This window comes from Cetorhinus maximus, chromosome 2 (assembly GCF_964194155.1).
Source record: "Cetorhinus maximus chromosome 2, sCetMax3.hap1.1, whole genome shotgun sequence".
Lineage (NCBI taxonomy): Eukaryota > Metazoa > Chordata > Chondrichthyes > Lamniformes > Cetorhinidae > Cetorhinus > Cetorhinus maximus.
The window spans coordinates 195248360-195261336 of record NC_135880.1 but is presented as its reverse complement, the minus strand read 5'-3'; the positions used below and the strand labels follow the sequence as shown (position 1 = coordinate 195261336).

Below are 12977 nucleotides of genomic sequence, written 5' to 3'. Positions count from 1 at the left end.
TTTATGCTTAGCAGCAGGTCCAATGGATACAAATTTGGACTTTTCATTATCAACAAAATCCACACTGTTCTTATAGTCACACTTATTAAGGATGACTATTCCAGTCCTTTTGTCAGGTTTACAGACATGTACGTCTGGGTTGGCCATGAAGCTTTGGTTCGCCACCAGGCATTGGGGAGAATTTTTTGGTCGGCGAGCAGGAATGGGGCCCACTCGCCGACACGTAAAATGAAATGCGGTGACATCCGGCGGGCGTCCCGATGTCACCGCGCGTCATTTAGATTTTCAGTTCGGCGGGCGCACATCCGACTTGGCTGCATGCCTGCCAAACTGTCAAAGGCCTATTAAGGCCTGTTTAAAACTAATCAAATCAATTAAATGAGCTGCCCATCCAACCTTAAAGTTGGCGGGGCAGGCGAAGAACCTGGGCAGCCTTCGCGTTTTTCATTGTACCTCATCCACAGGCGAGATGAGGTTTCATGAAGTGTTTATAAATTAAATAAATTTTTTAATTAATGTTCCTTGACATGTCCCAGCTCATGAGACACTGTCACATGAGGGGACATGTCTTAAATATTTTCAATTCTTTATTTAAACGTTTGAACCTTAAACAAATCTCCCTGAGGCACAGATTTCTGCACTCTTTCGCGCATGTGCCCACGTTAAATGGCGGGGGCGATCGGGGCCGATGATCGGGCTCGCCCTAGCTCCTGTCCGCCCCCGCACAAAACCCCCGACAGGAGGGAAATTCAGCCCAATATGTGGGTTTGGACAGAGAATGTGCACCATTTGACTATGACCCCCAATCCTGTTCTTATCTCAATGTCTAGATGCATGCAGGTTCCAGCAATGTTCACTACCTAGTGATCATTGCTTGGGAGCCCTGTCTGAGTTGGTCTCTTAGCCCAGATGCACTGAAAGCAACTGTTACACCGCTACTTTCACCCTTGATGACAGCAGTTAACTCAGCACAAACTGGAGATCAAAGCTGGGATCTTCCAAGACCATATGGCTCTGCTGACAGTGTAGTTAAGCTGATTTTTTAATCCTGAATTCTTAGGGACTGGTAAATGTGATCGCCAATGTTTATAATTCCAATGTACAAATATCATCTGCCATTGATAACTAGTCACACTGCATGCAGCATATAACATTTGGATGGCAAACACTTTAAACACATAAAGGCTTGTTAAGCTCAATTTTATTTAGAGGTAAAGTTCTACCAAAAGAACGGAGCACCTGACCAATCCTCCAGATGCTCAACGTCCAATTCAAACTGGTGCTTCAAATGAATCCTGGACAAAAACGGCAGTTCACTGTTGAGTGGCTTCTTTTTCCCAATTTGGGGAGACAATGGTGTAGTAAAATCCAGAGACTGAAGGTACTGCTCTGGGGACCTGGGTTCGAATCCCGCCATGGCAGATGGTGGAATTTGAATTCAATAAAAAAATCTGGAATTAAAAGCTTAATGATGACCATGAAACAATTGTCACTTGGTGTAAAATCCCATCTGGTTCACTGATGCCCTTTAGGGAAGGAAATCTGCCGTCCTTACCTGGTCTGGCCTACATGTGACCCCAGACCCACAGCAATGTGGTTGATTCTTAAATACCCTCTGAACTAGGGCAACTAGGGATGGGTAATAAATACTGGCCTGGCCAGCAGCGCCCACGTCCCATGAAAAAATAATTTAAAAAAAACACTGGAATGAGCTCTTCAGCCCAAAGCCAGTTTATTGTTTAGAAAAATGGATAAAGCCCATATCCATTGACATCTGATCCCTAGTGTTCCTGCTGCAAATATGTGTGAATCTTTGATCTGACCAATCCTCCAGATGCTCAACGTCCAATTCAAACTGGTGCTTCAAATGAATCCTGGACAAAAACGGCAGTTCACTGTTGAGTGGCTTCTTTTTTCCAATTTGGGGAGACAATGGTGTAGTAAAATCCAGAGACTGAAGGTACTGCTCTGGGGACCTGGGTTCGAATCCCGCCATGGCAGATGGTGGAATTTGAATTCAATAAAAAAATCTATTCAATCCTTTGTCACTATTAGCACCAATAACATCTGTAATAGGCAATCAGAAGTAGTAAATGGAAAGTTCAAAATATCAACTTACATTCGACCCTCTTTTCCAATGCTGCCAACCTGCTTGAGATTTCAGTTTTCAGGTCGTTGACTTTGAAAATTCTGCAAGAGAATCAAACCTTCAACAGTTACAGTACATTCAGTATATCTGATCACCTTTGTATTTGGACTTGTCCTGAACAGGGAACATTAGTGCTCCAAAACATCATGCAATGGTAGGATGTAGGTTCCTCTGCTGTATTGGGTTCATTGAAGGCAGATACTGAATGGGAAGGAGGCTGTACACCCTCAAATAGAGGGAAGGAAATTGGAGACCATCGCCCTTTCTATTCTTGGTCGTACCTTGGTCGCTCTCGATCTTAGCTGTAGAATGTTAAATGGTCCATGAGGCTTAAAGAGAGAGGTAAGGACAATGAGTAGCAATATGAGCTTTACACTTGAGCTTGGTGTTCCCTGAATAAAGATGATGAGGGGAAATCATACAACATCTTCATTGTTAATTGTTATCCATTGATCCCAGCCAAAACTGCATAGGGGTGAACATTAGGTGAGTTCAGGGATAGGCTTGACTGTGATATCCCTCATGCTTGACTAGGTTTCCAACATCCACTGCCCTGGCTCACACATGATGGATGGCCATTTGAGTGAAGTATCTTGGGGCTACCAGTTCCAATGGAGCTCCAGCCCAGAATAAGTAACTACCCTCAGCAGCATAAGAGGAAAGAAAATGGTTGAAGTTTAAATAAAGAATTAATGACAAATTACCTTGAAAACTGGTCAGCAACTTGGGTCAGAACATTCTGCAACAAGTCTTCTTCTTCTAGAGGTAGAAAGAAGGTGATTGATGACAGACATTAGAATCCATGAGACCAATTATATCCACTTCCCTGAGAGTTCTCAATTTGCTTCACAACGAAGTGACTGAGGTTCGAACAACGATGCAATCCTCCAGAATCTGGCCCTGACATGGTGCGGAGTTGGTTGGGAGGGGGTTGATGGTGGCGAATCTCACCCAATGACAGTATGAGCTGGGGATAACTCCTTGGGCACAATCCAGAAGATGCACCTGAAACTTTGCCCAAAATACCCATTTCACCCAAGGTACGCTCAAGGACCCTCCCAATTTCATTAAAATATGCCCAAAATAGAGGGGATGTAAATCAATGTAAACAGTCAGGACCCCAGAAAACGTGAACTCATAGTTCACCTGTGCGCCTTAAAGTTAAAAGTTTCAACACCTTTCACCAACATTCTTTCACATTAGTCAAAACTTATGTTTAAGAACCTGCAATCAGGGAACCTTTTCAGTTTTAATATACTAGTGTCATAAACATGTATTAAAAACAGAAATAGCACATAGCAGGGCTCAGTGAGGGTTTTTTATATGTAAAAGGATTAACAATTGCAATTAAATGATAAATTATTGTTTTGCCTGTCACAACGTTGAGAGGACTCCCCCCACCCCCCTCCCCTTCCTATTTGTGTTTGATAGTCAGATGTGACACCAGCTTTGTTGGTGGAAACACATTCAAATGGAGGGTTTGAAGGATGTATTCAGTGTAAAAGGGTCAGGGAGTCTTGGTCTATGAATCTGCGCTATCATTCAGTAAGATCATGACTGATTTTCTAACTCAATTCCACCTTCCTTTTTTTAAAAAATTCGATCATGGGATGTGGGCATTGCTGGCTAGACCAGCATTTATTGCCCATCCCTTGTTCAGAGGGCATTTAAGAGTTAATCACATTGCTGTGGATCTGGAGCCTTATGTAGGCCAGACCACATAAGGGTGGCAGATTTCCTTTCCTAAAGGGCATTAGTGAACCAGATTGGTTTTTACAACAATCAGCAATGGTTTCATGGTCATCACTAGACTTTTTCTAGATTTTATCTGCCGTGGTGGCATTATTCTGGGTTTCTGGAATACTAGTCCAGTGATATTACCACTATGCCAGTACCTCCTGCCCAATTCCCATATCCTTTCATTAGCTTAATATCTAAAGAGCCACATCTGCTTTAAATATACTTAATGATTGAGAATCCATAGCTCTCTGAGATAGAGAATTCCAAATATTCACAACCCTTTTGAATGAAGAAATTTCACTGCATCAGTTATGTGCATAACTCACTTATGTCCAGAATTCCTAGGTCCTGTTAGCCATGTTATTGTTTTGTGCTTATATTACATCTGTATCCTGGTAAAAATGCAATGGAAACTCCAGGCTTTCATGTTAGAATTTTTTAAATTCATTCATGGGATGTGGGTGTAGCTGGCTAGGCCAGAATTTATTCCCATACCCAATTTCCCTCAAGTAGGTGGTGCCTTTTTAAACTGCTGTAGTCCATGTGGTGTAGATGCACCCACAGTGCTGTTTGGGAGAGAGTTCCAGGATTTTGACTCAGCAACAGTGAAGGAACTGCGATATATTTCCAAGTCAGGATGGTGAGTGGCTTGGAGGGGGATCTCCATGTGTCTGCTGTCCTTGTCCTTCTAGATGGTAGCTGTTGTGGGTTTGGAGGGTGCTGTCTAAGGAGCCTTGGAGAGTTGCTGCAGTGCATCTTGTAGATGGTACACACTGCTGCCACTGTGTGTTGGTGGTGGAGGGAGTGAATGTTTGTGGATGGGGGTGCCAATCAAGTGGGCTGCTTTGTCCTTAATGGTGTCAAGCTTCTTGAGTGGTGTTGGAGCTGCACTCATCCAGACAAATGGAGAATATTCCATCACACTCCTGACTTGTGCCTTGTAGATGGTGGACAGGCTTTGGGGAATCAGGTGGTGAGTTACTCGCCGCAGGGATCCTAGCCTCTGACCTGCTCTTGTAGCCACACAGTGTTTATATGGCTAGTCCAGTTCAGTTTCTGGTCAATGGTAACCCCAGGATCCAAGCAGAACTAGCAGTGAGCAGGTTATTGCGAAGAAAATGCTGCTTGATAGCACTGTTGCCGACCCCTTCCATTACTTTACTGATGATCGTGAGTAGACTAATGGGGTGGTATTTGCCAGGTTGGATTGGTCCTGCTTTTTGTGTACATTTCCAGGCAAGTTTCCACATTGTCAGGTAGATGCCAGTGTTGTAGCTGTATTGGAACAGCTTGGCTAGGGCCATGGCACATTCTGGAGCACAAGTCTTCAATAATATTGTTGGAATATTGCAGGATCCATAGCATTTGCAATAACCAGTGCCTTCAGCCATTTCTTGATATCACATGGAGTGAATCGAATTGCCTGAAGACTGGCATCTGTGATACTGGGAAATCTCTGGAGGAGGCCAAGATGGATCATCCACTCGGCACTTCTGGCTGAAGATTGTTGCAAATGCTTCAGCCTTATGTTTTGCACTGATATGCTGGGCTCCTCCATCACTGAGGATGGGGATACTTGTTGAGCTTCCTCCTCCAGTGAGTTGTTTAATTGCCCACCACCATTCATGACTGAATGAGGCAGGACTGCAAAGCATAAATCTGATCTGTTGGTTGTGGAATTGCTTGCCTCAGTCTATTGCTTGCTGCTTGTGCTGTTTGGCACACAAATAGCCCTGTGCTGTAGCTTCACCAGGTTGACACCTTTTTAGGTATGCCTGGTGCTGCTTCTGGCATGCCATCCTGCACTCTTCATTGAACCAGGGTTGATCCCCTGGCTTGGCAGTAATGCTAGAGTGGGGGATATGCCAGGCCTGAGGTTACAGATTGTGGGGTTGAGTACAATTCTGCTGCTGCTGATGGCCCACAGAGCCTCACGGATGCCCAGTCTTGAGTTGCTAGATCTGGGCAAAATCGATCTGATTTAACATAGCGGTAGTGCCACACAACACAATTGGGGGTATCCTCATTGTGAAGGCAGGTCTCTTCAAGGACTGTGGTGCTGGACACTCCTATCAATACTGTCATGGACAGATGCATCTGCGGCAGGCAGGTTGGAAAGGATGAGGTCAAGTATGTTTTTCCCTCTTGTTGGTTCCCTCATCACCTACCACAGACCCAATCTAGCAGCTATATATTTTAGGAGCCATCCAAGCTTGGCCTGTAGTGGTGCTCCTGAGCCACTCTTGGTGATGGACATTCAAGTGACCCAGTCAGAGTACATTCTGCACCCTTGCCACCTCCAAGTGGTGTTTAATGTGGACGAGTGCTGATTCATCAGCTTGGAGGGTTGGGGAAGGAGGGGGTGGAGGGGTGGTGTTACATAGTAATCATCAGGCGGTTTCCTTGCCCATGTTTTACCTGTTGCCATGAGACTTCACACGGTCCACTGTCGATGTCAAGGACTCCCAGGGCAACTCCCTCCTGATTGTATACCACTGTGCCGCCACCTCTGCTGGGTCTGTTCTGCCCATGGGACAAGACATACCCAGGGATGGTGGTATCTGGGACATTATCTGCAAGGTATGCTTCCATGAGTATGATTATGTCAGGCTATCGCTGGACTAGTCTGAGAGGCAACTCTTCCAATTTTGGCACAAACCCCAGCTGTTAGTAAGGAGGGCTTTGAAGGGTTGACAGGGCTTAATTTGCTGTTGTTGTTTCTGGTGCCTAGGCCAATGCTGGATGGCCTGTCTGGTTTAATGCCTTGTTGACTTTCTAATGGTTTGATACAACTTAGTGGCTTGCTAGACCATTGCAGTGGGAGTTAAGAGTCAACCACATTACTGTGGATCTGGAGTCACATGTCGGCCAGACCAGCTAAGGACAGCAGATTTCCTTCCCTAAAGGGGATTAGTGAACCAGATGGGTTATGACAATGGTTTCATGGTGTTAGGAACTAGATATAGTTTTATGTTATGTTTGTATGTATGGGTGTTAGGAATAAGATATATCTTTACGTTTAATTGATACCTATTCATTTGTTTTAAGAAAGGTGAAACTTGAGTTTGGTTTCATTTTAGAGGTTTTTTTGAGATGGAGCTGGGAAGTCTCTAGGCCCTGTTTGTATACATGCATTTTTAATGAGGGTGTACGACTCTTGAAGTCAGGAGCCAGGTTACCAATGGGTTAGTAGTTTAGGGAACTTAAAACAAACAGAAAAGGTAGGAAAAAACTGTGCTGTTGCCTCGCAACAGGGAATCAGAGAGACACCCAGAGAGAGACAAAGGCTTATTTCAGTTCAGTTGGTATGTGTATACCACAGAGTGAAGACAGAAAGGGTCTAAGGCTCTTTCTAGCTGGGAATGATGCCAGACTGCTGAGGGAATGAGTTTAAGGAACTCATATGTATTGCTTTAAAGTTAGAGTAATAGTGAATTTAGAGCGAGCCTTCTGGATATCTCAAGGGAGATACTAATTGTGGAATAGTCAGAAGTCTACTAGGAAAAAAAAAACCTCTTTTCAACTGAACCAGCTCTAGCCATGGGTTGGAAGTAGTCGTACCTCTTCACTGGAGTGTTTGGTCTGTAAGGATATTGCTGGGATAAAAGAGATAGGGTGAGTTTGAATAATTTTTTCCTTGGAGTCTGTGTCAAAATCTTTCTATTACACTAGAAAACAAAGGTTAACGTTTCTTGTTTAATAAATGTTTTACCTTAAGTCAACAGCAGACTCCTGTGAATCTGTTCCAGTAAGTACTCTCCACGGTTTTAAAAAAATTAAAAAACTATGGCCCATCAAGCCAGGTTCTATTCTGGGATCTGACTTGACCAGTAATACCATCAGCTGGGATCATAACCATAGTAAGCATCAGACATCTTAACCCAATTTTTTTTTTTGATTGAATTTAAATTCCACCATCTGCCATGGTGGGATTTGAACCTGCTTCCCCAGAGAATTACCCTGGATTACTAGTCCAGTGACAATACCACTACACCAGCTCCGACTCAGTAAAATCACCCCCAAAGATCCTCAAAGCAAACAAAGCAAAAAAGTAAAATAATATAATGAATGAGCAAAGATTGCTTGCTCAGTCTAGCCCAGCTCTTCCAGAGATACATTGCCACTACACTACAAACTGCTAAGTGAAAGCTCTGTGGGCCAAATATGTCCACTTTTTAATATAAAAACAAAAAACCGCGGATGCTGGAAATCCAAAACAAAAACAGAAATATCTGGAAAAACTCAGCAGGTCTGGCAGCATCAGCGGAGAAGAACAAAGTTGACGTTTCGAGTCCTCATGACCCTGTCCACTTTTTAATTTAGTGATAATTAGCAGCTCTCTTATGGCATTGATTTGGAGAATATACTTTTATTAAAGTATGTAGTTATTTAAAAAGTTGATGAGTAAAGAGTTGTAGCCAGGGCACACTGTACATCCAATTTATTAATGATGCTCCTAAGATCTAGAATATTCTTTAAACTTCATCATCCTTGACCTCCTGCCCACATGCTCTCATTTTGTGCTCATATGTGACAGACTAAGTCCCATCAGTGGAGAGAAACAAGGGGAAGTTTGTTTCTCAAGCTTTGGATGCATCTTTGAATTGTAGTAGCATCAGTAAAATGTGCCCAGTATAATGGGGCTTATAGCCCATAAGACATAGGAGCAGGAGTAGCCCAAACACTCCTGCAAGCCTGTCCCATCATTCTACCTCAACTCCATTTTCCCACCTATCCCCATATCCCTCAATTTCTTTAATGTCCAAAAATCTTTTGATCCATGTCTATTCAATGACTGAACATCCACAACCCTCTGGGCAGGAAAATTCCAAAGATTCATAGCCCTCCCTGAAGAAATTTTTCATGTCAAGCCTAAATGATGACCCCTGATGCAGATGCTATGATCCCCAATTCTAGACTCATCAGCCAGGGGACACAGCCTTACAGTGTCCACCCTATCAAACCCTCTAATAGTTTTATACATTTCAATGAGATAACCTCTAATTCTTCTAAATTTCAGAGAATATAGGCCCATACTACTCAATCTCTCCTCATAAGACAATCCTTCCATCCCAGGAAACAATCTAGTGAGAAATATAGAGCTGGATTTTACACTCCCTTGGTGGGTTTGAAGGTTGGGGCACATGGAATCCCACGGGTGGCCTTCCCACCACCTACCCACAGCCGCTAACCTGTCTGCACTTTTACGGGGTGCAGGGGAAGAGTCGAGTGGCCTGCCCATCTTTGGGCCTAATGAATAAGTGGCCAATTAATAGGCACTTAAGGGCCTTGTCCCACACTTGCTGATATTTTAACCAGTGGTGGTGGGTAGGGGGGGGAAGTCCACACAATGTGGGAAGCCCATCAGCTTTAGCTGTGTGGGCTGGTGTCAGGGAAAGTGGAGGGAGCCTCCTTTGCAGGCTCCCTGATCCCATCAGAGGTACCTCTCCAAAGGTCATCCCCCCCTTTAACCCTGCCGCCCGGCCCCTTGAACCTGGTAACCCATCCCCCTCACCCTTGTCACCGAGGCCCCCGACACTGTACTTACCTGGGCTCCTTAGTCTGGTGGCGCTGCCTATAGTCCCAGCAGTGGCCACCACTCACAAATGGCACTTCTGGGAATACAGAGTTGCCGGCCTGTCTGAACTTACTATTGAAATAGGGGTGGAAGTCTTGTCTTAAAGCAATTAACATTGCTCCCAGCATTAACTTGCTGAGAGGCAGCCATTGGGATCATGGGCGGGCCTCCCCTCAAAATTTTAGCTGGGGGTGCAGGGATGGATCCACAATGCCATGTAAAATCCAGCCTACATAGACCACGTGGTAGATTTGGCACCAATTCCAAGCCGGTATCCATTATATATTTCAATAGATATAATCCATTGATGTATAAGGAGTCAATACCTGTAAGCTGTCTAGCACTGAGAGTGACCACTCTGTAAGGAGAGCTGGAAAGAAAAGGAAAGAAATTAAACAAAGTATTTGAGAGACAACCGTTCTGTTACAGTTAGCTGAAGTACATAAAATAAATACATGTTTTAAGTAAATAAAGGCCAGCTGAGACTGAATAACCTTGACTGAGCTTCCAGTCAGGATCACCACCTTGTTATGATCACATGCAAAATGATTCAATTTCCTGAGGTATAGCACACAAGAGGCCTGAATTTAAAGGTGTAGAGGTGGCCCCATCCATTGACTAGGAAGCCAGAGGCAACTACATCACGGCTGCCCCCCGCCCTCCCCTTTATTTTTTCATAGGATGTAGCCACTGCTGGCAAAGCCAGCATTTGTTGCCCACCCCTGATTGCCCTTGAGCTGTCTGGCTTGCTAGGCTATTTCAGGGGGCAATTCAGAGTCAACCACAATGCTGTTGGTCTTGGGTCACATGTAGACCAGATCAGGTAAGGATGGGAGATTTCCTTCCCTAAAAGGCATTAATGATTTTACAATAATCAACGATAGCTTCATAGTCCCCATTACTGAGACTAGCTTTACTTTGTAGGTTTATTAATGGAATTTAAATTCCATAAGCTGCTGTGGTGTGATTTAGCCTACTGAACATTAGCCTAGACCTATCTGGATTATTAATCCAATGATGTTACCACTACGCCATCATTTCCCCAAGACAAAGGTAATTTCGAACATAAATATGAACAAAAAAAAAACGTGGAATGGAAATTGAAGGGTGAAGGGTATGAATTTTGATTGCATGCCCACATCCCATAAAAGGGTACATTGTAAACTTGTTCCCGTTTTTATGTAACTGCCAGCAGAAGAATTGCGGCACTTCTGGTGTGAGGGTCTAAATACAGAATGAGAAGTTTAAATGAGCAGTTACCGTTATAAATATAGACATAGAAATTTTAATGAAAATACAGATTTATTTTATTTTTTTGATGGATTCGCATCTCAGACAGGCAGCACTGATTCATTAACAGGGTAGTTGCTGAGGCGTAGGGTAAGTGACTCGTTATTGCTCACAGCTGCTTGGAGACCAACATTCCCATTGCCTCCAGGACTTATTGTGCATAATTGACGCACTCAAACAATATCACACCATAAGCAAACCCTATATTCCATGTGGATTATCACCTTTCTTCAACACAATGCTCTAGTGATTCAAAGGCCTACTGCAACAAGCACCACATGACTCTCTTAAGCTGCTGTGGGAAAAAAAAATCAGAAAAAGCAATAATTTATGGTAACTTCCAGTGCTCACTCCCATAACCTTGTGTACCTGACTCCAAAATTCAGTCAAGGGAGAAAATCCCTGCAGGAACTAGACAGCAAATTGACTCTAATTTGTTCAAAGGTAACTGATTAAAAGTCCACCTGGACACCTATCTTACTCAAACAGTCCAACTGAATTCCACAGATACCATTCCCATCATAACTAACAATACAGAAGGGGGCTGAATCTTCTGGCTGACGTGTGGGTGGCGGAGTCCGCACGCCAGCGCTTAAAACGTCGCGTATTGACGTCGTGCGAGCGTCCCGATGTCAGCGCGTGGCATCATGATGTTTCGGTCGGCGGGCGCGCTATGCAGCGGGACGCGCGCCCGCCATTAATTAAAGGCCTCCTTAAGGCCATTAAGTCACCAATTGACCAGGATTTTGAGGGTCCCGGGCAAACCTCGGCTCGGCGCACGGGCCCAACGGGCAGGCGGGTAAGTGATTTTTTTTACAAACCTCATCCAGTGGCGGGATGAGGTTTGATATCGGATTTAAAAACGTTTAATGTGTGCGCTTAATTTGTGTACTTCATTAACACGTCCCATCTCGTGTGACATTTTCACATGAGGGAGACATGTCAATGAATTTTTTATTGTTCTATTTTTAATATTTGACAGCCTTTCAGCGATCTCCCTGAGGCAGCACTTTGCCTCAGGGAGACGTGCGCTCTTACGTGCGCGTGCGCGAAAGAGTGCGCTCTCGCAGTTGAGGAATTCCACTCCCTCCCCACCGCCCGCCTGCACAGGGAGCGCATAGCGCTTCCCGTCAGGCGACACGCTGGGTGAGCCTTAATTGGCCCGCCCACTTAAAATGGCGGTGGGGCCCGTTTAGGCAGTGGCGATTGGCTGCCCGCCCACTGCCGAGTCGGTTGGGTCCGCCCGCCCATCGAGGGCAAAATTTTGCCCTTGAAGTTACATAGGAACATAGGCCCTTTGAGCCTGTTCCATTATTCAATAAGACCATGGCTGATCTGGTTGTGGTCTCAGCTCCACTTTCCTGTCTGCCCCCCATAACCCTGGACTCCCTTGCCTAACAAAAACTTATCTAACTGCCTTGAATAAATTCAATGACCCAGCTTCCACTACTTTCTGGGGGGAAATAATTCCACACAACAATGACCCTTTGGGAGAAAGAATTCTCATCACGGTGTTAAAAGGGAGCCCTCTTATTTTTAAGCTCTGTCCCCCATGTTCCAAAGAGTATTCAATAACTAACAATACAAAAACCATGTTCCAAAGAATAATCAATGATTTTGTTCAATATTTATCCCTATAACCTTAATGGTTGTGGTTGTTGGAGGTCAGTCATCTCAGCTCCAGGACATCACCGCAGGAGTTCCTCAGGGTATTGTCCTTAGCCTAACTATCTTCAGCTACTTCACCAATGACCTTCCTTCTATCATAAAGTCAGGAGTAAGGATTTTAACTGATGATTGCACAATGTTCTGCACCATTCGCGACTCCTCAGATAATGTAGCAGTCCATGTCCAAATGCAGCAAGACCTGGACAATATCCAGGCTTGAGCTGACAAGCGGCAAGTAACTTTCGTGCCACACAAGTGCCAGACAATGACTATTTCCAATAAGAGAGAATCTAACCATTACCCTTTGACATTCAATGGCATTACCATTACTGAAACCCCCATTGTCAACATCCTGGGGGGTTACCATTGGCCAGAATCTGAACTGGACTAGCCATATAAATACTGTGACTACAAAAGCAGGTCACAGGCTAGGAATTGTGCAACAAGTAACTGACTTCCTGACTCTCCAAAGCCTGTCCACCATCAACAAGGCACAAGTCAGGGGTGTGATGGAATACTCCCCACTTGTCTAGATGAGTGCAGCTCCCACAA

At 44.4% G+C, this 12977-nt stretch overlaps 1 protein-coding gene across 1 annotated transcript in view; it reads right to left on the bottom strand.

The window, feature by feature from the left end:
- Positions 1 to 12977, bottom strand: part of LOC144668940 (high affinity cGMP-specific 3',5'-cyclic phosphodiesterase 9A-like) — a 93184-nt gene that overhangs the window by 65097 nt on the left and 15110 nt on the right. Inside the window, exons 4-6 of the mRNA XM_078531435.1 lie at positions 9794 to 9837; positions 2854 to 2908; positions 2120 to 2190 (exon numbers count right to left, since the gene is read on the bottom strand). Of these exons, the coding sequence (XP_078387561.1) occupies positions 2120 to 2190; positions 2854 to 2908; positions 9794 to 9837 (170 nt within the window). The remainder of the gene's footprint in view (positions 1 to 2119; positions 2191 to 2853; positions 2909 to 9793; positions 9838 to 12977) is intronic.